Source organism: Notolepis coatsorum (genome assembly GCF_963971535.1).
Source record: "Notolepis coatsorum genome assembly, chromosome: 2".
In the NCBI taxonomy this organism is placed as follows: domain Eukaryota; kingdom Metazoa; phylum Chordata; class Actinopteri; order Aulopiformes; family Paralepididae; genus Notolepis; species Notolepis coatsorum.
In genome coordinates, this window is record NC_140166.1 from 57,448,579 (window position 1) to 57,475,643 (window position 27,065).

Consider the following 27,065-nt stretch of genomic DNA (forward strand, 5'->3'; position numbering starts at 1 on the left):
ATCACATGTGGAGGAAATATACTGTCCTCCATACTGAGGTGCTGTGGAAGGAATTTAGAACAAACCCACCCCGCGGTCCTTGAGATGCAGCTGTAAACTGGTCCTGGGTCAGTTCTGTCTCTCTCTTCTGACTTCTGGACACGGTTACAACACTAGAGGGGCCGCTTCTCTCCCAGAAGGAGGACGGTTAGAGGTTAGTAAGGATCAGCGTTTTCACTTTGTTTTTTTTTTATTTTTAGGAGTCGCTGTCCACAACGTCCAGATTACCACCCATCGACTTCCCACCCGCTGACTCTGCCAATTGAGCCAGTATGACGGCCGGCCCAAGCCGGAGGCAACGCACACATTCGAACCCGGTGTCTCTTGCGTTGCGTTGACGAGCGCAATGTCCGCTGCGCCACCCAGCCGCCCTCACTTTGTTTTTTTCTAATTCCGTTATTGACTTGATTGACAGGATGGCGTGTTTGTTTTAAAAAAAACGGCTAAATGGGGATGCAGGATGGCCTGGAGGTAAAGAGACCGGCCGGTAAACGAAAGGTCGCTGGATCGATCCCCGACCTTGCCACTCAGACCCATCCTGCATGGAAATAAGAACTCCATCCAATAAAATACACTGAGTTTTAACATCCCATGTTTCACCTCCGTACCAAACCTTCTTATTACTTGTCCTTGTTATCTCTGGTTAATGTACAAACCCACGCACTCCTGGTTCAGTCCTGCCCAGCTGGGAACTCGTCAAATCAACAATGTGAGACACGTTCTTGAATGACATTTTGTGGGCAAGTTAATAGACTTGCCTTACAGCTTCTCTCGGACGGTTTTTATCTGGTACATTTAACTAAAGATGAAAAGATAATTATGCTGCTATTATCTGAGCCCGTTTTTTTTTTTAAAACCGACATTTTCTTAGTGAGTCGGCTGTTTGTTCAGCGCAGTGGGGATCTGGGAGAGTAGCAGAATAAGCCGTTTCTATCTAAGAATCAAACCTCTTCTTATCGCATGCGGTCGTGTTCAACCATCTGTTTCTGTGCATTTAAACGAGGCTGATGGATTCACGCTCCACTCTGGTCGCGGGCCGCTCGCTCTGAGGAAGTGCCAGTTAAAGCCCAGCGAGCTCCAAGCATCCAAGACTTGCTTCTTCTCACATCTTACAGAGTAATTGGTCACTCATCACCACCGGTCCGCTCCGTTTCCACACGCTCTTCATGTAAAACCTCTCCTCCCAGCGGCCTGTTTCCGTCCCGCAGTCACACGCTCCACAGATCAGACGGCTGACGAGAGATCCATCAGGCGAGCAGTGGGCTAGTTTTGCATAAAACGCCTGTCGATTGCATACTGTACCCAAAGCAATTTGCGATGTGTTCTTGAAGCACTTATAGGACATGGATGAGTCTGGTCTCTATTGAGAGGAAACATTCGGAACTGTCTTCCACAACAGGAGGAATCACTGTGCTGCTGTAATATAGAGTTACAGAGGTTTGGACACACTGAAATAAAGGGTTTAGTTTACTTACGTCTTTGTCTTTATTTATTTATTTATTTAGCCAGATAAAACATTAAGAACATGTTTCTTATTTGCAATGTCGATCTGGTCCAAGAGGCCCCAACAGGAATCATTCTTTTTATAAAATTATCAAATAAAAACACATAAACAAATAAACACATGCACAGCCTATGTACAAAAATAAACAGGGGAGGAGTTGGGGGGGGGGGGGGGGGGGGGTGAAAGTGTGTGTGTGTGTGTGTGTGTGTGTGTGTGTGTGTGTGTGTGTGTGTGTGTGTGTGTGTGTGTGTGTGTGTGTGTGTGCGCGTGTGTGTGTATGCAAACAGATGCGTGTGTCTAGGTGAGAGTATGAAGATTGCCAAATATTGCTCTGTCTCAGCTACTATTGGCAGCTTAGCCGCGTGGAGAAGGAGCTGCTATGTGTTCAGTGCTGCTTGGCCCCGATATACATTTGATTACCTGCTTATTAGGGATGGGTACCTTTCACATTTGAACCGGTACCGGTACCTGTGAATCGATACCGGTACCCAACGGTACCTTTTTTCAGTACTTTAGTCTCAAGAAATTTAATTTCAGTCGTAAAAAAAAAATCCAAACTTCAAATAACTACAATTTCCGGCTTGTCATTGCTCCGACTGCTTTGTTGTTGAATCAAGTCAAATCCTAGGTAAGCATATATTGTGCGTGTGAACGTTGACATGAAAAGAAAAAAGTAAAAAAAAAAAATAATAATAAAAAAAAAAAAACTATTTATTTTTATTTTTATTTTATTTTCGGTTTCTCACTTGATTCGATACTCGGTAGTACCGACGTGTTTCGGTTCGGTGCCTCAAAAGTACCGAATTCGGTACCCATCCCTACTGCTTATGCAATATAATTTGTGCAACCAAATAAAGTATTCAAATGTGTGTGTGTGCACACGCATGTGTATGCAAACAGATGCGTGTGTCTAGGTGCGAGTATGAAGATGAATGAGTGCTTGTATGTTGTGTGAGAGGGTGTAACGCAAGTGTGAAACTGGGGTATCAGCAAGAGCAGGAGGGATCTACTGAGAGCGCGTTGAGTATATTCTTGAAAGCAGTCGGTGAAGTAAGAGCTGTAAGTTTAAGGGCGTCTTGAAAAGTGTTCCAGTCGCTGCAAAGTGAAAGGAGTTTCGGCCGAAGGTGCAGGTCTTGGATCTTGGGATGTTTAGTTTGATGAGCTCGCTTGATCTTGTGCCGTAAGTGCTCTGAGAAAGGTGGAGCAGGGAGGAAAGATAAGGTGTGCGGTCTTGCCCTGCATTGTCTTGTAAATGGAGTGGAACCAATGTTGGAGTCGGCGGGGTGGAGGGAGGGAGGGCCAGTCCACCAGTTTGTAAAGGTCACAGCAGTCCCGGCGCCATGGGCGGGCATTATAGTCCAGTCATTATATGAAAAAACCTAGGACAAATTGCAACAGTAGCAAACTCAACTGATTTTGTATCCTCATTATGTCCTTAGTGAGGGGAAAAAAAGTCCCAAGGAATCCCATCATGGGAAAGTTTTGAAAACGACCTATATATATTCATATCGAAAAATACCTGTTATAACATAGTGGTGAAAATTTTACTTTTAGATATCACTATAAAAACTCACAAGCTGATTACACACACAAAGACAAGAAAAAAAGTCAATCACAACTTCATTGAATTATTCTGTTTACTCATGCAAATCACACATTATCTTATTTGATATGCACCAATTAGCATACACGCCAGAACTAATCAAAACATTTGATAAAGAAATTTTTTTCTTCTTGGAATATTAGTAGATAGGCTCTGTGGAGCTCAGTCCACGAGGATGGGGCTCAAGGGTTTATGTCCGTGGGGATAGGTCCATGGAGATGGGTTTTTTTATAATAGGCGGAAATTACATATTTGTACAGTATGCAAAACACTACATGATTCTTGCACAAAACTACATGGGCTTAACATAAATTTGGTATGTCTGTATAGGGGAGGCTTGTAGGTACCCATGTAACCCATTTCCATTAACACTTTGGTTGCCTAAGGTTAAATTCATGATATACCATAGATTGCCAGCGCTATTTGTCTATGGAGAAAGTCCCCTTCTTTGCAGGGCTATAACTTTTTAAATTCTATTGCTACATTGCCATTATTAGGGCCCATTCAAAGTCCTATATGTATTGTTCATTGTGTAGCAACGTTAAACTTTTTCATTCACATATTCATAGTAAAGTATGGTCTAATGTATAAGTATGTTTTCATCTCTTTCTGCAGCTTTCTCCAGAACGTGATCTATAGCCCCAAATACATTATATTGATGATGCAATACAGTTTGATGGCAATCAGCGCGATATAAAAAATTACAACTAGACGTACTTCTAGAAGTTACTACACGTCATCTGATGTTGACCGGATGGGCTAGGGGCCGTTTATAATTCCGTGGGCAGCGTTATACCAATCATCTAATGTGGGTCAAATGTTGATAATAGCAGTTAGTATCGAAGACGGTAACGTTACACGCTGAAACTCACCCCAGTCTCCGCGCGCCGTTGGGCGATCATCGTAGAGTTGAAATCTTATCATTATGGGATGTAAATTTACCCGGTCCATCTCCAGCTTGTATAATGGTATATACGTCCAAATCATGTTGTTTATCGAGTTATTGGCAATCGATCACTGTGTAGCGTGACGAGCCAGAGTCGCGGGACCTATAGCGAGCACCCGGAAGTACTACGGACGTAGCACAACCTCTATGCCACTTCCTGTTAAAGCGATTGCGCCGATCGGCCACCAGATGGCGCTCCTGAACCGCCAGAGAGCTCAGTGGGTCCTGCTGGTGGATCTCAGGCCAGCGGAGGGGACATATGAATCCGATCGCAGATTTTTGAAATATTGATATAAGGACGCTGTACAGCGTCCCCCGGCAACTTGAGCATGGCCAGCAATGACGTCAAAACACGTTTCATGGCAGTCAAAGTGTTAACATATATTGAGGTAGAAGGCCAAGGGACCATTTGAAAAATGGTGATGGCCATATTTCCCTCCCCAAAAAATCGTCTTAACTTTGAATAATTAGGTATGTAGCCCCCTTTCCAATGAGGTAACATGACATGGTTGGTCTCATTGGAAACCCGAGGTTTTCTAGAATCAAATGGTATCTTTACTTTTGAGCTACCTCAAAATTTGAACGCGTCACAATCTCTGAAAGACAGTGTCGTCAGTGATCCTGCCAGCAATCAAGTACATTGAAAAAAAACATTTCCCATGATGGGATTCCTTGGGACTTTTTTTCTCTCACTAAAGACATATTGAGGATACAAAATCAGTTGAGTCTGCTAATGTTGCAATTTGTCCTAGGTTTAGCCTAATTCTGGCCTATAATGACTGGACTATAGGGGTAACAAAACATTGAAAAAAAACACATTTCCCATGATGGGATTCCTTGGGACTTTTTTTCTCTCACTAAAGACACATTGAGGATACAAAATCAGTTGAGTTTGCTAATGTTGCAATTTGTCCTAGGTTTAGCCTAATTCTGGCCTATAATGACTGGACTATTAGGGGGCCGGGCCCGCCCACTGAGTCAGCTGTGCCCACCCTGGCAATTTTTTTTTTATTTTTTTATTTTTTTTAATCAAAGTAAACTATCCAAATCCTTAGTCGGGGACAGCCCTAATGGGCACTGATGTCAACAACAACACTACTGAAGCTAGCACGGCACTCTGTGAGAATTCGTTTTCTACCCTCAAGAACGTCTTTACAGAACATCGCCTTAGTATGCTTCATCGACGCAACTAAGGCCAATTTAATTCAGTTGGCATTTGAGAAGGACTTAACAAAAAAGTTCAGGAATGAGTGGAGGAGCAGTGTTTTAAGAAGATTTCACTCTGTCCCCAAACACCGCTTGCCGCTCCACTAATGATGGTGAGTAGCCTATGGAGGAATTTTGTCAGTTATTTTTGTCAGTTCAGTTCAGTTTGTCAGTGAATTCAGAAGTGTTGAATAAATGGAGACTTTTCAAAGATATAGAATAGAATAGAAATGTATTATCCTTAGGGAAATTTGACACTGCAAATCACTCAACATTAAACATTTAGACAGAACAAGTCACAATTAAGAATAACAAAACAAATGGCCTAAGAATAGAATAAAATGAAATAGAATAAAAATAGAATAAAATATACAGTAAATAAATACAGTAAAAATATACTGAAGTCTACAGTAGGTGTAATATTGCACAGTGCTGTTTAAAAAGTAAGAGTCCAGGAAGATGGTAACTGCCACTCTGTGCTCAGTGATGCAGTGAGGCACAGTGATGCATTGTATAGTCTGATGGCTGTCGGAATGAAGGACTTGAAGGATTTTTCAATTGCCTCTCTGCTGTTTAGTTCAGCACCGTGGGCAGCGCCAAGCAAGCCACAGCGCCGCTGTCCCAGCTGAAACGTATAAAAGGGAACCTGTGTTGAAAAACCATTGTGCCCCCCCGAGAACATTTTATGCCCCCCCACTAATTTGTTTCTGCAGCCTGGTCTGGGTCACAGTGATGTGTATCAAAGAAGCCATAGTCCAGGATGGGCAGGACAATCATCTTTACAAGGGGTAAGGGTACAAGGGTTTACCTGCAAACAGATGCCTGCTCCAGCTGAGGGGTTTGAGCTGGAAAACACAACAGTTCCACAGCCTCAAGTCTTATCTAGTACAGGTCCAGAGTTGATATATATTTAAAATAAAAGATTTGAATGTTGATTTTAGAATTCGAATGTCAACATTATGAACGAAGCTTAGAACTATTCAGCACACTATAGAGGTCCTCCGGAGCGCGGAGCACTTCCTGTCTGACAGCAGCCATATAGTGGGAGGAGGAGAGTCGTCTCCTGGACTGTGGTGATGTGATGTATAGGCTGCGGCCTCTGCCCTTAAGTCCCTGGACTCTGTCCGTCACTCTGTCCTCAGGTTCATCACTAACCACAGATACGACACTCATCACTGTGCCCTCAGGTTCATCACTAACCACTAGTGATGCACGATATATCGGCCGCCGATATAATATCGGCCGATATGGCCGTTTTTTTTTTACACATCGGTATCGGTCCGATATCAAGATAGGGCCGACATTAAAAAACAAGTATGTTTTTTTTTTTTTTTTTTTTTTTTATCTTTTTTTCTTCTTTTTACATGTTTTGGCCTTAAATAGTTTCAAAATATCAGTCATTTCTGAAAATAAGTTACAAAAGTAAAAAAAATTATGCGTTTTGGAAAATAGCCCTTTATTTGATTATCATAAAAAAGTGTTTTCTATACAGAGATATCGACATCGGTAAATATCGGTATCGGCCAGAACAGCAATATTAATATCGGTTATCGGTATCGGCCACAATTTTCACATCGGTGCATCACTACTAACCACAGATACGACACTCATCACTGTGCCCTCAGGTTCATCACTAACCACAGATACGACACTCATCACTGTGCCCTCAGGTTCATCACTAACCACAGATACGACACTCATCACTGTGCCCTCAGGTTCATCACTAACCACAGATACGACACTCATCACTGTGCCCTCAGGTTCATCACTAACCACAGATACGACACTCATCACTGTGCCCTCAGGTTCATCACTAACCACAGATACGACACTCATCACTGTGCCCTCAGGTTCATCACTAACCACAGATACGACACTCATCACTGTGCCCTCAGGTTCATCACTAACCACAGATACGACACTCATCACTGTGCCCTCAGGTTCATCACTAACCACAGATACGACACTCATCACTGTGCCCTCAGGTTCATCACTAACCACAGATACGACACTCATCACTGTGCCCTCAGGTTCATCACTAACCACAGATACGACACTCATCACTGTGCCCTCAGGTTCATCACTAACCACAGATACGACACTCATCACTGTGCCCTCAGGTTCATCACTAACCACAGATACGACACTCATCACTGTGCCCTCAGGTTCATCACTAACCACAGATACGACACTCATCACTGTGCCCTCAGGTTCATCACTAACCACAGATACGACACTCATCACTGTGCCCTCAGGTTCATCACTAACCACAGATACGACACTCATCACTGTGCCCTCAGGTTCATCACTAACCACAGATACGACACTCATCACTGTGCCCTCAGGTTCATCACTAACCACAGATACGACACTCATCACTGTGCCCTCAGGTTCATCACTAACCACAGATACGACACATCACTGTGCCCTCAGGTTCATCACTAACCACAGATACGACACTCATCACTGTGCCCTCAGGTTCATCACTAACCACAGATACGACACTCATCACTGTGCCCTCAGGTTCATCACTAACCACAGATACGACACTCATCACTGTGCCCTCAGGTTCATCACTAACCACAGATACGACACTCATCACTGTGCCCTCAGGTTCATCACTAACCACAGATACGAGACTCATCACTGTGCCCTCAGGTTCATCACTAACCACAGATACGACACTCATCACTGTGCCCTCAGGTTCATCACTAACCACAGATACGACACTCATCACTGTGCCCTTTATGAGAAGACTCTCTCCGTGTCTGTGACCTCTCTGTGACCTCTCTCCCTCACCTCCAGTGCCTATAGGTCAAGGGTGACGGCAGGAAAACTAACATGCACGTCTTCTGTCCTTTGTGTTTCCAGCTATTTGGTGATTATTATCACTTCCGGCACCGTACGGTGGTGAAGAGGTCCCTGTTGGACCACCGGGGGACACACGTCCGTCTGCAGAAAGAGCCTCAGGTGAGGGGGGGGGGGGGTTCCTGTTCCCTGGGTGACGACGTGTGTTGGTGCTCTGACCGAACACGGGGTAGTTTAGATTAGATTAGTTGACTGCAGCGCCATGGATTCGATGCTCAGCTCTAGGTGAGTGAGTGTAGTTTGATAGGATTAGATGCTCAGCTCTAGGTGAGTGAGTGTAGTTTGATAGGATTAGATGCTCAGCTCTAGTTGAGTGTAGTTTGATAGGATTATATGCTCAGCTCTAGGTGAGTAGTTTGATAGGATTAGATGCTCAGCTCTAGTTGAGTGTAGTTTGATAGGATTAGATGCTCAGCTCTAGTTGAGTGTAGTTTGATAGGATTAGATGCTCAGCTCTAGGTGAGTGAGTGTAGTTTGATATGATTAGATGCTCAGCTCTAGTTGAGTGTAGTTTGATAGGATTAGATGCTCAGCTCTAGTTGAGTGTAGTTTGATAGGATTAGATGCTCAGCTCTAGGTGAGTGAGTGTAGTTTGATATGATTAGATGCACAGCTCTGGGTGAGTGAGTGTAGTTTGATATGATTAGATGCTCAGCTCTAGGTGAGTGAGTGTAGTTTGATATGATTTGATGCACAGCTCTAGGTGAGTGAGTGTAGTTTGATAGGATTAGATGCTCAGCTCCAGGTGAGTGAGTGTAGTTTGATAGGATTAGATGCTCAGCTCTAGGTGAGTGAGTGTAGTTTGATATGATTTGATGCACAGCTCTAGGTGAGTGAGTGTAGTTTGATAGGATTCGATGCTCAGCTCTAGGTGAGTGAGTGTAGTTTGATAGGATTCGATGCTCAGCTCTAGGTGAGTGAGTGTAGTTTGATATGATTTGATGCACAGCTCTAGGTGAGTGAGTGTAGTTTGATAGGATTCGATGCACAACAAAAATAAGTTTGGCATCCAACCAGAGTGACAATGTAACAGTAAAGTGCAATAGTAATATACAATGTACAGGTGATTAAACTGGGTAATAGTGCTAATCAGATGTTTGTACAGAGTTGTAGTATTAATATGTACAGTGATACAGGTATAAAGACACTATGGTAGTAAGTCATACTGGCCAGCAGTGCAACTAGTAAGAGTAGGTAAGAGATATGTACAGATATGTAAAATGGATCATATGCAGGTACGGTATGTACAGACGGATGTGGATAGATACATATACGGTACTAATATATGTAGTGCTGGGACTCTATTAAAACATTTAATCTAATTAATTTGAGACTTTATAGTTAATTAATCTAAATTAATCGCATTTTAAACACATCAATATTTGATGCGAAAAACTAAAATTTTCAATTCAAATGGTATACGAGTGAATCAATGAATACATTAGGGCTGACCCCTATTAATCAATTAGTCGACTAATCGGTCGAAAGGAGCCGTAGTCGAATATAATATAAAAAAAAAAAAATGTATTATTATTTTTTTATCATTCTTTCCAAAAGAAGAGAGGCCTAGAAGCGTGGCTAACACTAATGGCATGCATACCAGAGGCTAACTGCCTACGAAAACAGGCACAGAGGCACTGAAAGAGGATTTCACCATCTAATGAACACACTAGACTAGACAAATATCAAGATGTATCCATCAGTGGACCAATTGCATGCTTTTGCAGAGGACAAGAAGCCTTCAGTCGACTCCTTCAGACATTAAGCACCCCCCACAGCCCAAATGGAATGATACAAAATAAAAAAAATTATACTTTTTTTTTATTTAATTTTTTAAAGTCGACCAATAGTCGACTAACGGCAAATTTTGGCCAATCCTAGTCGACCATCCAAATCCTTAGTCGGGGACAGCCCTGGAATACATTATACATACGTTTAAGCAGAAACATCTTTTTATTAGCTACTACAGTACACAGACCAACAGTCAAATCAATGCAATTTTTTAACAAAGTGCAGCAATTTTATGAATAATATATATATATATAGCGCAAAGGACCTTTTCTCTTTTGAAAGGTAACATTACGAAGTTTCTTACACAATAAAGAAAAATCACTTTGAGGGCTAATGAAATAGAGCAACAGAGGTTTGAACACACTGAAGTAAAAGTTGTGTGAACTCGCATACATTTTCTGTTTACTGGTTGCCAGATGCCTGTTTTTAAGTTCCAGCTGAGAGGTAGGAGCTGGAAAACATAACGTTACCATAGCCTGAAGTCTTATAGTCATACAGGTCCAAAGTTTATAAAAATACCACGGAAGATTAGTGTTTCACAAAGGTTTTTGTAATGCGTGTACTGCAATAATTCAGTGTGATTATCCAAAATGGCCGTCCACTGCCTTTATTTCGCCTCTCAAGTCAAAACAAAGGACTTCTTCGACTCCTTGTGTCACCTTCCCCCACGCTCAGCGCCCATCTGGGATCGCTTTCTGAGCAGACGCTCCTTGGCTACGACGGTGGTCAATAATTTTCGCCATCAGCGGTGACTGGTCAGTTCAGGACCGCTCACAACCGGACGTGGGCTCTCGTCCGAACGGCTTGTCAAATGACGCTCGCCGGATGTTTTGTCTTCTAACTCGAGACCCGAAGGACGTAATAGGTCGGCTGGGGTGACGATCGAAAGGCGGCAAATTCAACTTTCCAACAATGTATTGGTTGATATGTGTCGAACCTAAGGTGTTGCTCAGACCACACACACAGGGAGCGAAATTAACTTTTTGACTCACCGGCCAGTGGCGGGTAGATGGGAAGAATCTACCCGCCAAGCATATTTCTTACCCACCAACTTTTTTTTGATAAAGAATTATTATTATTTTATATATTTTTTTTATTTTTTTAATAAAATATATATATTATATAATCATACTTGTGATTGTGTTATCTGCGAGACATCGCCACCTCGCTGTCTGCAAACAGCTCCACTGTCTGTGTGTATACTCAAGTGGCCTCCAGCTCCAGCAAGGATTCTCCGACGCTGCAGCTGGGCCCTAAACGCTACATTCAGCATGCAAAAGGATTCTCCTGAGCTACAGCTGGACCCTATTCAGCAGCCCTCATGCGATGTAAGCCAGGGACTCGAATACGCATGTTGTTGTAGGACATTGATGTCAGGAGCTATAGCTACTGCTGGATCGCGTTGGGACAACGCCTCAGTGAACTATTTAGTTTACTGCGACATTTCGTAGTGACTAGTGAGCTACCTAGCTATTATGCACTGGACTATTGCTGGAGCATTTGTTGATGTCGGGAGCTATCAGTAGCTAGCCGGCTGGATAACGTTACACAATGCCTCATGTATTAAACTAAGTGAATAGTTGACTGGGTCAACATTAGCTACAGCATTTTGTAACGGTAGCTAACGTTATCTCACGAAGGTCCCACACTGACTAGACTAACGTCTATGGAAGCAAATGAGTGCCAGAAGTATTTGAATTTTACCAGACACCGGTGACTGTCGGAGGCAATAGCCTCTATTTACATGCAGCATACAGAAACAGGTAGGGGAGGGGTAGGAGCAGCAATGTGCTGCGTGTCTGTGCTGAGACAGCGAGTGAGAACTCCGCTAAAGAATTGGATCATGATTTTCGGTTTTCACATGACTATTTGATTGCCCGCCACACGGCGGGCAGACCTCTCAGTGGGAGGCGCCAAACGTAAAAACTGAGCGCCAATGGCGGGTGGCGGCCTCTAGTTTCGCCCCCTGCACACACACTCCGCAGCTCACTGGACAGAGAGTCGGACCTTCAGCACCTGGATAGCTGCCATAATTTCACGTCATACTTTTTATTTTTTTAATCTCTGACTGACCTTTGAATGCAAGTGGAAGAAAATGGCATCAATGGCAAACCGATAAACAACGACCGTAGACCAGGCTTCACCTGAGACAGGAGTCTACCTGAGACAGTCTACCTGAGACAGGAGTCTACCTGAGACAGTCTACCTGAGACAGTCTACCTGAGACAGGAGTCTACCTGAGACAGTCTACCTGAGACAGACTACCTGAGACAGGAGTCTACCTGAGACAGTCTACCTGAGACAGGAGTCTACCTGAGACAGTCTACCTGAGACAGGAGTCTACCTGAGACAGTCTACCTGAGACAGGAGTCTACCTGAGACAGTCTACCTGAGACAGGAGTCTACCTGAGACAGGAGTCTACCTGAGACAGGAGTCTACCTGAGACAGTCTACCTGAGACAGTCGACCTGAGACAGGAGTCTACCTGAGACAGGAGTCTACCTGAGACAGGAGTCTACCTGAGACAGTCGACCTGAGACAGGAGTCTACCTGAGACAGACTACCTGAGACAGGAGTCTACCTGAGACAGTCTACCTGAGACAGGAGTCTACCTGAGACAGGAGTCTACCTGAGACAGTCTACCTGAGACAGGAGTCTACCTGAGACAGGAGTCTACCTGAGACAGTCTACCTGAGACAGGAGTCTACCTGAGACAGTCTACCTGAGACAGTACCTGAGACAGGAGTCTACCTGAGACAGGAGTCTACCTGAGACAGTACCTGAGACCATACCGCAGTTCTCCCAAGCGTCAAAGTCTACGTACTGTGAGTTCAATATGTCGAGAATGTGTAAGAAGAAGTCCTGTGCGCCTTGTTAGTAATGTTTCATTACTAACCAGGGCTGGGGGGCGATTCTTGATCAAATGTGAATCACGATTTTTCTCTCTCTCACGCGATTCTTATTTTTTCAATAAAATCATTTATTGCACTCTTTCTTAAACGGACAACATAACATATATGAAAGTGCTTGACTTAAACTTAAAAGTCTCTTGTAACATACAAAATAACTCAAGTCAGAATCGTCATCATTTAAAAAAGTAAAGTAAAAAGTAAAAAAATTTAATAAAAAATTAAATCTTTTATAATTTTATTTTTATTTTTTTAATGAAAAAAATCGTCATAACTTAGAAATTAGATTGCATAGGTCTATGAATCGAGGTTGCGATTTTCTTTCGATTAATTGCCCAGAACTAACCCAACCCCTCCTACCTGCTGCACCCAACCCCCTTCTACCTGCTGCACCCAACCCCTCCTACCTGCTGCACCCAACCCCTCCTACCTGCTGCACCCAACCCCCTTCTACCTGCTGCACCCAACCCCCTTCTACCTGCTGCACCCAACCCCTCCTACCTGCTGCACCCAACCCCTCCTACCTGCTGCACCCAACCCCCTCCTACCTGCTGCACCCAACCCCCTCCTACCTGCTGCACACAACCCCCTCCTACCTGCTGCACCCAACCCCTCCTACCTGCTGCACCCAACCCCCCCTACCTGCTGCACCCAACCCCCTCCTACCTGCTGCACCCAACCCCTCCTACCTGCTGCACCCAACCCCCTTCATCTCACCTGCTGCACCCAACCCCCTTCTACCTGCTGCACCCAACCCCCTTCATCTCACCTGCTGCACCCAACCCCCTTCTACCTGCTGCACCCAACCCCCTTCATCTCACCTGCTGCACCCAACCCCCTTCATCTCACCTGCTGCACCCAACCCCTTCTACCTGCTGCACCCAACCCCCTTCATCTCACCTGCTGCACCCAACCCCCTCCTACCTGCTGCACCCAACCCCCTTCATCTCACCTGCTGCACCCAACCCCCTTCATCTCACCTGCTGCACCCAACCCCTTCTACCTGCTGCACCCAACCCCTCCTACCTGCTGCACCCAACCCCCTTCTACCTGCTGCACCCAACCCCCTCTACCTGCTGCACCCAACCCCCTTCTACCTGCTGCACCCAACCCCTCCTACCTGCTGCACCCAACCCCTCCTACCTGCTGCACCCAACCCCCTCCTACCTGCTGCACCCAACCCCCTTCTACCTGCTGCACCCAACCCCCTCCTACCTGCTGCACCAAACCCCCTTCATCTCACCTGCTGCACCCAACCCCCTTCTACCTGCTGCACCAAACCCCCTTCATCTCACCTGCTGCACCCAACCCCTTCTACCTGCTGCACCCAACCCCTCCTACCTGCTGCACCCAACCCCCCCTACCTGCTGCACCAAACCCCCTCCTACCTGCTGAACCCAACCCCTCCTACCTGCTGCACCCAACCCCCCCTACCTGCTGCACCCAACCCCCTCCTACCTGCTGCACCCAACCCCCTTCATCTCACCTGCTGCACCCAACCCCTCCTACCTGCTGCACCCAACCCCCTTCATCTCACCTGCTGCACCCAACCCCCTCCTACCTGCTGCACCCAACCCCCTTCATCTCACCTGCTGCACCCAACCCCTTCTACCTGCTGCACCCAACCCCCTTCATCTCGCCTGCTGCACCCAACCCCTTTCATCTCACCTGCTGCACCCAACCCCCTCCTACCTGCTGCACCCAACCCCCTTCTACCTGCTGCACCCAACCCCTCCTACCTGCTGCACCCAACCCCTCCTACCTGCTGCACCCAACCCCCTTCTACCTGCTGCACCCCACCCCTCCTACCTGCTGCACCCAACCCCCTTCTACCTGCTGCACCAAACCCCCTCCTACCTGCTGAACCCAACCCCCTTCATCTCACCTGGTGCTCTGATAACTTTAGAAAACATTCATCCATCATCCATCATGAACCTCCGTAATAACTTGTAAAGCTTCTTTCATATTCTGGTACCGCTTCTAACGCTACCCCCCCCCCCCCCGCTGCTCTGGTGATGGTCTGTCTGCCCTGTCTGCTCCGTCTGCTCTGGTGATGGTCCGTCTGCCCTGTCTGCTCCGTCTGCTCTGGTGATGGTCTGTCTGCCCTGTCTGCTCTGTCTGCCCTGTCTGCTCCGTCTGCTCTGGTGATGGTCTGTCTGCCCTGTCTGCTCTGTCTGCCCTGTCTGCTCTGTCTGCTCTGGTGATGGTCTGTCTGCCCTGTCTGCCCTGTCTGCTCAGTCTGCTCAGTCTGCTCTGGTGATGGTCTGTCTGCTCCATCTGGTCTGTCTGCCCTGTCTGCCCTGTCTGCTCTGTCTGCTCAGTCTGCTCTGGTGATGGTCTGTCTGCTCCATCTGGTCCGTCTGCCCTGTCTGCCCTGTCTGCTCAGTCTGCTCTGGTGATGGTCTGTCTGCTCCGTCTGGTCCGTCTGCCCTGTCTGCCCTGTCTGCTCTGTCTGCCCTGTCTGCTCCGTCTGCTCTGGTGATCGTCGGAAAACCTCCTTCTCTCAGGCACTGGAATCCTCAATCTTGTGTAAAGACTTGGTTCAGAGTTGGCAGACCGCTCTTCATCGCTGCTTTGATCCTCTTCATCGCTGCTTTGATCCTCTTCATCTCTGCTTTGATCCTCTTCCTCCCTGCTTTGATCCTCTTCCTCCCTGCTTTGATCCTCTTCCTCCCTGCTTTGATCCTCTTCCTCCCTGCTTTGATCCTCTTCCTCCCTGCTTTGATCCTCTTCATCCCTGCTTTGATCCTCTTCCTCCCTGCTTTGATCCTCTTCCTCCCTGCTTTGATCCTCTTCATCGCTGCTAACAGACCATGTGTTATTGCTGCCTAACTGAGCGGCACAGATTCCTACCGTATGCATCATAATAAAGCAACGCAGCACAAGCGCACATTCCATTAGCTACCGAACTGCCGTCCTCCTTGATCTCCACGGTAATGACCCCATTTGGCCTCCGAGAATTTCAATCGTTTCATGGGAGGAGGATGGAGAGCAGCGGAGAGAGAGAGCGGGAGAGAGAGAGCGGGAGGAAAGGAATAGAAGGACGGCAGAAAGGAATAGAAGGACAGTAGAAAGGAATAGAAGGACGGTAGAAAGGAATAGAAGGACGGTAGAAAGGAATAGAAGGACGGTAGAAAGGAATAGAAGGACGGCAGAAAGGAATAGGAGGACGGTAGAAAGGAATAGAAGGACGGCAGAAAGGAATAGAAGGACTGTAGAAAGGAATAGAAGGACGGTAGAAAGGAATAGAAGGACGGCAGAAAGGAATAGAAGGACGGCAGAAAGGAATAGAAGGACGGTAGAAAGGAATAGAAGGACGGTAGAAAGGAATAGAAGGACGGCAGAAAGGAATAGAAGGACGGTAGAAAGGAATAGAAGGACGGTAGAAAGGAATAGAAGGACGGTAGAAAGGAATAGAAGGACGGTAGAAAGGAATAGAAGGACGGTAGAAAGGAATAGAATGACGGTAGAAAGGAATAGAAGGACGGTAGAAAGGACTAGAAGGACGGTAGAAAGGAATAGAAGGACGGTAGAAAGGACTAGAAGGACGGTAGAAAGAACTAGAATGACGGTAGAAAGGAATAGAAGGACGGTAGAAAGGACTAGAATGACGGTAGAAAGGAATAGAAGGACGGTAGAAAGGAATAGAAGGATGGTAGAAAGGAATAGAAGGACGGTAGAAAGGAATAGAAGGACGGTAGAAAGGAATAGAAGGACGGTAGAAAGGAATAGAAGGACGGTAGAAAGGAATAGAAGGACGGTAGAAAGGAATAGAAGGACGGTAGAGCACACGCACACGCTGCAGCGTCTACAGGAGTTGTGGAGTTTAATTGGAATGTGCTGCGTGGTATCAACTGAATCTTTCTCTCTGACCTCAGAACAACTCCATTATAATCTCCTCCAAAAGGCAATTTTCTGTCAGAGAGAGAGAGCGAGAGAGAGAACCCGCCCGCTGTGGGCTGAGTTGATGCTGCGCCGGTTTTATGATTTTGAATGTGTGTGTGTGCGTGATGAGCACGCCCGGTGTTGCCTGAGCGGAGCCCCTTGTATGTGCGCCCCGTCTAAAGACTGTAATTAGTATCAGTTGGACGCCGTGGCCCTCGTTAGGGAGTCTCATTAGAGAGGAGCTCATAGTGGCCCCGTGGTCTTTCATCTGCTGGTCGCCGTCTGGTGTCGTCGCGCTGCACGGGGATCAAACACCGCCCCGGATCCCACATGTCCCTTGTTTTGTTTGAGAAATGGCCATTTGTGAGATCAATGGGGCCTTGGGGGGGGGGGGGGGGGGGTGTAGGCAGCAGTGTCTTAGGAGGTAGAGTGGTCGTCTGGTAATCAGAAGGTTAGGGTTAGACAGTGGCTCAGGAGGTAGAGCTGGTCGTCTGGTAATCAGGAGGTTAGGGTTAGACAGTGTCTCAGGAGGTAGAGCAGGTCGTCTGGTAATCAGAAGGTTAGGGTTAGACAGTGTCTCAGGAGGTAGAGTGGTCGTCTGGTAATCAGAAGGTTAGGGTTAGACAGTGTCTCAGGAGGTAGAGTCTGGTAATCAGAAGGTTAGGGTTAGACAGTGGCTCAGGAGGTAGAGCGGTCGTCTGGTAATCAGAAGGTTAGGGTTAGACAGTGGCTCAGGAGGTAGAGCGGTCGTCTGGTAATCAGAAGGTTAGGGTTAGACAGTGTCTCAGGAGGTAGAGCAGGTCGTCTGGTAATCAGAAGGTTAGGGTTAGACAGTGTCTCAGGAGGTAGAGTGGTCGTCTGGTAATCAGAAGGTTAGGGTTAGACAGTGTCTCAGGAGGTAGAGTGGTCGTCTGGTAATCTGAAGGTTAGGGTTAGACAGTGGCTCAGGAGGTAGAGTGGTCGTCTGGTAATCAGAAGGTTAGGGTTAGACAGTGTCTCAGGAGGTAGAGCTGGTCGTCTGGTAAATCAAACTGATCCCAATCCTGTGTTGTTGGTTTGAACTACCCGTTTTGAAGATTTGATCCAGATTAAAGCTTGGATTTTATTTCCTGATCTGATCGGATATCAAAGTGATCCTAATCCTGTTTTTTGGTTTTCAACTACCCAAAATCCAAATCTGATCCAATCAACTTCAACTTCAAATTGCTTTATTTTCCTTTCGGAAATTCATTTGTGCAGTGGTTAAAAGACAAACATACAGTCACAATACATAGACACTCACCACTATAAAAGAAACACCCGCTGCATTAAAACTACAGCAAAAAATACCTATAAAAGAAAAACACCAACTACATTAAAACTACAGTAGCATAGGGCGGTTAGGTGGCCGAGCGGAGATTGCGTTCGTCACCAACCCCGGAGCTGTGAGCTGGATTCGCCTGTTCGAATCCAGCTCGAATCCAGCTCACAGCTCCGGAGTTGTCACCAGCTTGGCTGGCCGTCTGCACTAATACAATTGGCTGTATTAGAGGGTGGGAGAAGCTGGCGGGGTGGGTCCGGGTCGTTGTAAACAGCGACTCCTACAGTTCGGTCGGGGCGCCTGCTAAGCGCGGATAGGACTCGAGGGGGATAGTGTGACCTCCCACACGCTACGCCCTCTCGATGAGAATCCGCGCTGCCAGGTGAAAAGAAGCGGTGATTGGCTGGACGTGTGTCGGAGGAAGCACGTGGTAGCCTCCACTCTCCCAGATGATCTGACTGTGGGGGGTAAGTGCGCAGCGACCAGGAGGGGACTGGGAATTGGCATACGACTAACATTGGGATGGGAGAAAATCGGAGGAAAATGGAGGGGGAAAAAGACAAAAAAAAAAAAAAAAAACTACAGTAGCATTATATATTAAAAATCCATATGGAGCAATTCTATATGTATATAAATAATGAATAATAATACAGGTGATATGTGTCCATCGGGTGGAAGGGGAGTCTATTTTTAAGTAGTGGGGGGGGGGGGGGGGGGGGGTGCAGTCTGGCCTCCACCAGACCTAGGTGTTCAGCAGTCTGATGGAGGTTGGCATGAAGCTACCTAAGCCCCTTTTATTCAGTGGTGAAGCTCTGTATCGACAGCCTGAGGGCATTAGTTTGTAATGGGTGTGAAGGGTGTGTGTGATGTTTGAGAGACCTTCTTAACTGTTCGATTCTTGTGGATCAGATGGGGATTAAAGGTTTTGAACTCCTGGGCCCTGGTAATCAGCATGTGTGAATGAATGAGTTGTTTTATTGCACAATCGAAGCGGGCATGGCCAACCGCATTTCACTGTATGCCCTGGTATGTATGTGATGAATAAAACTCTTGAATCTTGAATATTAATGAATAATAGTAATATTAATAATGAATACTAGTGTTATTTTCTCTTCAGGTGCTGTGGGCAATACTAATAGATAATAATAATAATAATAATAATAATAATAATAATAATAATAATAATAATAATAATAATAATAATAATAATAATAATAATAATAATAATAATAATACTACATAATAATAATACATAATAATATTAATAATAATAATAATAATAATAATAATAATAATAATAATAATAATAATAATAATAATAATAAGTCGGGTTTTCTATCGTTATTTCTTTTATTCGATATTCCCATTCATAATCCATTGAGGGAGTCTGTGTTATCATTGGGAATGAGTCTGAGATTGCAAACGTCCAATACCGCCGCCTTGCGGCCGGTATTGCACATAATTTAAAACTCTCTGTCTTGAGCTGTGCGTCGATCTAAAGTGTCCGGGCGGGGTTTTCCTTGTCGGGCAGGACAAGCGTTTATAACGCATGGATTGAGGAGAATCAAGCACTCCCGGTTCATGTTCTTTGGTGGATTCTGTTGGCAACACGATCGACATCAATACTTGGAATGGCGATCAGATAATTTGAATATTCTCTTTGTAGTACATCCTAGTCAAGGTAAGGGCTATATGGTATCAATCTTGCGTTGATCCAAGAATCCCTTCACTGCGATCCGAGCGCATGTGTGCGTAACGTATTCCGTTGGTGACGATCAAAGCATAGATAAACGACCCCCCCCCACCCTGTCATGCATTCATGATGAAACATAATACCGATAATATAGCGTTGATTTCAGATTGATTGTTGATACAGGCGAGAAACGGCACGTTTTTGAGTGAAATGCACGTATTGCTGCATAGCGTAGTTTTCTGGGATTAGACAGGATTACTCTAAAACTATACTCATATTCACCACGGAATAAAACCGGAATGTATGGATGAATTTTTTTTTCTTTTTTCACAAATTGAACGATAGATACTCCATGTCAAATGGGCAATAGTATTATATCCATAGCTATGATATATATAATATAGTTTGAGCCCTGCAAACACCGCCATGTATTCCTATACTTTAAAGCGTGGCCTTCTTACCACATGGTACACAGCACCATCTGGCACTGATTGAGTTAATACTACATAATAATAATAATAATAATACATAATAATAATAATATTAATAATAATAACATTGTGTCTTGTCTCTTCAGGTGCTGTGGGCGGAGCAGCAGGTGGTGAAGCGTCGGAAGAAGAGGGACCTCAACGCTGAGCCTTCAGACCCCAAGTTCAGAGACCAGTGGTACCTGGTGAGTTTATACGCAGTCAGGAGCTGAAACCACCACAGTCAGGAGCTGAAACCATCACAGTCAGGAGCTGGAACCATCACAGTCAGGACAGACAGCTGAAACCATCACAGTCAGGACAGCTGAAACCATCACAGTCAGGACAGACAGCTGAAACCATCACAGTCAGGACAGAAGAAACCATCACAGTCAGGACAGACAGCTGAAACCATCACAGTCAGGACAGAAGAAACCATCACAGTCAGGACAGACAGCTGAAACCATCACAGTCAGGACAGCTGAAACCATCACAGTCAGGACAGCTGAAACCATCACAGTCAGGACAGACAGCTGAAACCACCACAGTCAGGACAGACAGCTGAAACCATCACAGTCAGGACAGACAGCTGAAACCATCACAGTCAGGACAGCTGAAACCATCACAGTCAGGACAGACAGCTGAAACCATCACAGTCAGGAGCTGAAATCATCACAGTCAGGTTAGCTGAAACCATCACAGTCAGGACAGACAGCTGAAACCATCACAGTCAGGACAGCTGACACCATCACAGTCAGGACAGACAGCTGAAACCACCACAGTCAGGACAGACAGCTGAAACCATCACAGTCAGGACAGCTGAAACCATCACAGTCAGGACAGACAGCTGAAACCATCACAGTCAGGACAGAGAGCTGAAACCACCACAGTCAGGACAGACAGCTGAAACCATCACAGTCAGGAGCTGAAATCATCACAGTCAGGTTAGCTGAAACCATCACAGTCAGGACAGACAGCTGAAACCATCACAGTCAGGACAGCTGACACCATCACAGTCAGGACAGACAGCTGAAACCACCACAGTCAGGACAGACAGCTGAAACCATCACAGTCAGGACAGCTGAAACCATCACAGTCAGGACAGACAGCTGAAACCATCACAGTCAGGACAGAGAGCTGAAACCACCACAGTCAGGACAGACAGCTGAAACCATCACAGTCAGGACAGCTGAAACCACCACAGTCAGGACAGACAGCTGGAACCATCACAGTCAGGACAGCTGAAACCATCACAGTCAGGACAGACAGCTGAAACCACCACAGTCAGGACAGACAGCTGAAACCATCACAGTCAGGACAGCTGAAACCATCACAGTCAGGACAGCTGAAACCATCACAGTCAGGACAGCTGAAACCATCACAGTCAGGACAGACAGCTGAAACCATCACAGTCAGGACAGCTGGAACCATCACAGTCAGGACAGCTGAAACCATCACAGTCAGGACAGACAGCTGAAACCATCACAGTCAGGACAGCTGAAACCATCACAGTCAGGACAGACAGCTGAAACCACCGCAGTCAGGACAGCTGAAACCATCACAGTCAGGACAGACAGCTGAAACCATCACAGTCAGGACAGACAGCTGAAACCATCACAGTCAGGACAGCTGAAACCATCACAGTCAGGACAGACAGCTGAAACCATCACAGCCAGGACAGACAGCTGAAACCATCACAGTTTGGACAGCTGAAACCATCACAGTCAGGACAGACAGCTGAAACCATCACAGTCAGGACAGCTGAAACCATCACAGTCAGGACAGACAGCTGAAACCACCACAGTCAGGACAGCTGAAACCATCACAGTCAGGACAGCTGAAACCATCACAGTCAGGACAGCTGAAACCATCACAGTCAGGACAGACAGCTGAAACCACCGCAGTCAGGACAGCTGAAACCATCACAGTCAGGACAGACAGCTGAAACCATCACAGTCAGGACAGCTGAAACACACCCAATTTTCCGCTGTCAACTAAAAATACACTTCTTCAATCAAAAAACTATTAACCTTCAATACTGTCTTTTACTATTATTTACTTTGCTACTAAGTAATCTGCTGTGACTATAATTACCTACTAGGGGTGGAACGATACGCATTCGAACCGTACACCGTTCGGCACGACCTCCACGGTTTGGGGTGTCTATGTATTGTACGGTTCAGGGGATGCGAAAAAAAAAAATAAAAAAAAAACGTCATTTGTGTAAATGGCAAGCACAATATAAATCAATCTTCATTAGTCGAGTTGAGTTGTTGTATTTCAGAGAATTAAATAACGTTGAGTAAAGCGTTTCCAGCTCATCCAGTTTTGTGTTTTGATTCTTGCGCATTTTGGAGGAAAAGCTATCCGTGAAGTCTTTGATCATTCCCTTTACCGACATCCATATTATTCTGGGGTCTTGCACCGAGTTTGCATTCTCCCGTTGGAATACTATAAGAGCTTCTTTGAGTTGTGTAATGAATTCCTTGTTGTTAAGCAGCAACGAGTTAAATCGCCATCTTGGGGCTCGGGAGGATAGTATACCAAATGTACCTTTAAGGAGTAAATAACAGTGATCTGATAGTGCGTTGGGTATCATTTCCACTTCATAATTATCAAATAGCTTCTGTGATGCAAAGACATAATCTATTCTGGATAGTGTCTTATGTCTCGCAGATCGACAAGAGTACTTTCGGGTCGTGGGGTTAAGTAACCGCCATAAGTCCTTTACACCTGTAATCTTTGACCAATCCTTTAATGCCTTCGATGAATTCTTTTGTTCGCTGGAAAAGGCGAGGTAAGATTTGTCTATCCTTGGGTTCCAGATGGCATTAAAATCCGCTCCTATTATAAATGAGTAATCGGGAATGTCTAACATTGCATTGGTTAGTGTAGTGAAGAAATCTTCTTCGTACAAATTTGGGGCGTATACCGCTATCAACGCTATTTTCCTGTTCTTATGTTCAATCTTAGCTATAGTTATCCGACCTTCTACATCAGACCATACTCCCTTTAGTACAATATTCAACTTATGTTTAACGACTATTGCTACACCCCGAGTTCTCGTACCAATAGAGGAGTGACTGATATTATGGTATATGTTGTCCGCTAATTTACCTATGTCTTTCCCTAGAATGTGTGTTTCGCTTAGCAGAGCAATGTCCACATGTTCTTTTTTCATCAGTGTGAGCACGCTTTTGCGTTTAAGTTGGTTATTTATTCCCCCGGTGTTCCATATCATTATATTCAAACTAGCCATAGTCTATACATGTTGCATTGTAATTTTTGGTAATGCTTCTAGAGTGCGAGGCAATACTAGATATACATCCCACTAGTGAGGTCCCGTTGAGAGCCGAGCTTAAAAACATACATATATACAAATAAAAATCCCCTACCCTTCCCTCCCACCGAGAGTCGTACAGGATTGTGTTCCATGAACACAACCTTTGCGTATGACTCTCTCCCTTGCACCACCGGATATCCCAGAATGATCCAATTATCCTTAACATTCCTATGTATACCATAGGATCTAACACTCTAAATTCTACCATAAGTAGAATGTCGACTGTGGCTTGGCCACTTACCCGTAAAAAATAAATAAATAAAAATTTAAATGAGATAAACTAAAAATAAAGACCAAAAATAAGCTTCAATTGTCATGCCTTAATCACTTACATTTTATATGAACTTGTAATTTATAGTAATTTATAGTAACCCATGAATAATATGAAGGTATTGAACTGAAGAGAGAGCCTCAATAAATCAGAGAGAGCGGATGAAAAAGAAAGAAAAAAAAAAAAACAAGTAAAAGGAAGAGAACATTAACTTAGATCTTAAAAGAGCATTGCTATGCTTAAACATCTAAAGTATTAATTGGAGAAGTAGTGAAATTATTTCCCATTAATAAAAAAAACAATTTTTAAATACGTATATGCAGCATTTCCCCCGACCGGGGTGGGCGATGATCGTTGTGTAGAGTGATCTTTCAGCCGGCCGGCTATGATGGCTCTGTGGTTTTGCATCTAGATAGCTGTTGATTATTCCCCCGAGGGGCTTCTGGTAGAATGAATGACCACGTATTGCTGATATTCCAGAATGTTCCATATATCAAAGAATGCTTCGATGTTCTAGATTATTCCAATATGTCATTTTTACATTGTCTGAATGTTCCAGTATGTTCTGGAGTGTTCCAATCTTAAATCCAATATGTCCGCAATAATATACACGTCGGGGAAAGTATTCAAAAACTCTGAGCACGTAGGTCTCTCTGTCCCAAATCCTTGATTATTAAAGGTTGTACTATATGGTGACCTTGCATAACTGAGATTTAAAAGGCCATTTATACATTAATCTGCTCCTGTTCAGACAGGAATTTGGCTGCCTCTTCAGGCGATTTGAGGAGAACTTTTGCTCCTTGTTTGTCGACGGCGCGAAGTATTGCAGGGTATATTAGTAGGGGTCTGTATTTCCCCAGGTATAGTTGAGACATCACCGTCTTGAACTTGGCACGCAGTTCCACTACCTCACGACAATAATCTTCAAAGCAGTGTATTGGTACCTCCATGTGTTTCAGATTGCCTTTCATCCTGCGAATTCCACGCATAATCATTTCTTTTATTCTGACTTGGCGCAGTACAACTAATATCACTCTGGGCTTAGCGTTGCTGTCACTGGAGCGGGGTCCCAATCTGAAGCTCTCATCCACCTCCGGTATTTTAGGAAGGATTCCTGTTCCCAAGATTTTCTGTAATTCTGTGGCAAACTCTTCAGGGTTTTCACATCTCACTGATTCGTCCAGACCGACAATGCGAATATTCAGCCTGCGTTTTTGATATTCCATCTCGAATATTTTGGCTTTCTGTTCTTTATTGATTCGCGTGAGCTCCTCCGTTATTTCGCTGAGCTCCGTCTTGATTTCATTGTAGTTCCCCTTCATCTCGGCAGTTAGGTTAACTGTGTTAGCCTCTACTTCCTTGTAGATGTGAGTGAATTTGATTTCGTGGGCTTCCACTACTTTCTCCAGAGCCTCGGTGCGTTTATTCTGTGCTTCGGCGTCCGCTCTCAGCGCATCAATTTTGCCTTCAATAGATTCTTTAATAGCATCTACTTTTTGAGTTATTATCTTCTGTGATTCTGTGATCATTTCCTCCATTCCCTCCATTCTCTTCTCCATTGTCTTCCCCATTTCTTCCATTTTCCGGATGATATGTTCGGTATCTGCGGAGGTCTTTGATGGGGTTGAACTTGAAGCGGCCTCTGTCGAGTCAATACTTTCTGCTGTCCGCTGTACGTATCCTGGGTCACGTAGCGGGATCTCTTCGACTGGTTTTTGGTCTTTCCCTAGGTTTTTCCTTGATGGCATCTCGATTCTTTTGGTCAATATAGTTAGTTGATAGTCTCAGTTGATATATGCGTCAAGTTTTAAACGCATTAATGGTATATAATTATGATTTTAAAACGAAAAAAAAAATAACGGGTGAGCAGCTGTGTCACATGCGACCTACTCCATTCTACAGCTAAACCGGAAGTCAAGTCACTCGACTAGAAAATCAAGTTAACGTACTAAAAATAGAGATCAATGACATATACAGACAACAATCGGAAATACAAATACGCAGCACAAGACAACAGCAGTACTCTCATGGTTCCAAACCCAGCCACCTATTAGCCATGCGATTAAGAATTAATGCAACATTTGCAGATATAACTACCATTAGAGCACAACAAGTACTTGTAACAGATCCGGTAAAAATAAACGATACATTCAAAGTATTCTACTCCGATTTATATAAATCAGAAATGACCTTCGATCAAAACAAAATGGACACATTTCTTAATCAAATTATTCTCCCTAAACTTTCAGAGGATGACGCTAAACAGTTAGAAATACCGATCACACTAGAGGAACTCAAGATGGCCATAACCGCAATGAAAAGTGGTAAGGCTCCAGGAAGAGACGGTTTCCCATCAGAAATGTACCTTTCTTGTTGGGACATAATTGGCCCCTTATTACTAAATATGATCTTATACTCAGTCAAAGAGGGGAACTTCCATAAAACCGACAATATTGCACTCATAACAGTCCTCCTTAAAAAAGACAAAGACCCCAACGAGTGCGGTAGTTATAGACCTGTAAGCCTCCTCGGAACAGATATCAAACTGTACTCTAAGGTATTAGCCATCAGATTACAAAAGCATATGACGTCTTTAGTTCACCCGGACCAAACTGGCTTCATAGGAGGCCGCCTGATCACTGAGAACATAAGACGTATACTGCACGTACTTGATGCCGACAAAGAGGATACCATACCTAAGGCGATACTGTCCCTGGATGCTATGAAGGCCTTTGACAGGCTGGAATGGTCGTATCTGTGGGCAGTGCTAGAAAGGATGGGGTTAGGAAAAGGATTCATCGATATGATTAAAGTATTATACAAAGACCCATCGGCCATGATTATAACAGGCACAATCATCTCCGATATCTTTCCGGTATCGCGCTCAGCCAGACAAGGTTGCCCTCTTAGTCCCGGTCTGTTCAATCTATCATTAGAGCCGTTAGCACAATATATAAGACAATCCCAATCCATAGAACCTATCGTAATCAAGGGCACACAACAAAAAATTTGTTTATATGCGGACGATGTAATATTGTTCATGAAAAACCCCAACACCACATTGCCTCATCTGCTCAAGTTGATTGAGGACTTTGGTGATTTATCGGGATTTAAGATAAATTGGCCGAAGTCGGCTTTCCTTCCACTTAACACCCCTGCAAAAAAAGATACAACCCTCCCAGGACAGATACCGATGGTAAAACATTTCAGATGCTTGGGAGTGGAAATATTCCCTACCAT

General features: G+C 44.8%; 1 protein-coding gene across 1 annotated transcript in view; it reads left to right on the forward strand.

Moving 5' to 3' along the window:
- furina (furin (paired basic amino acid cleaving enzyme) a) overlaps nt 1–27,065 on the forward strand; it is a 173,092-nt gene that overhangs the window by 84,635 nt on the left and 61,392 nt on the right. Inside the window, 2 exon segments of the mRNA XM_084307974.1 lie at nt 8,170–8,268; nt 20,322–20,417. Of these exon segments, the coding sequence (XP_084164100.1) occupies nt 8,170–8,268; nt 20,322–20,417 (195 nt within the window).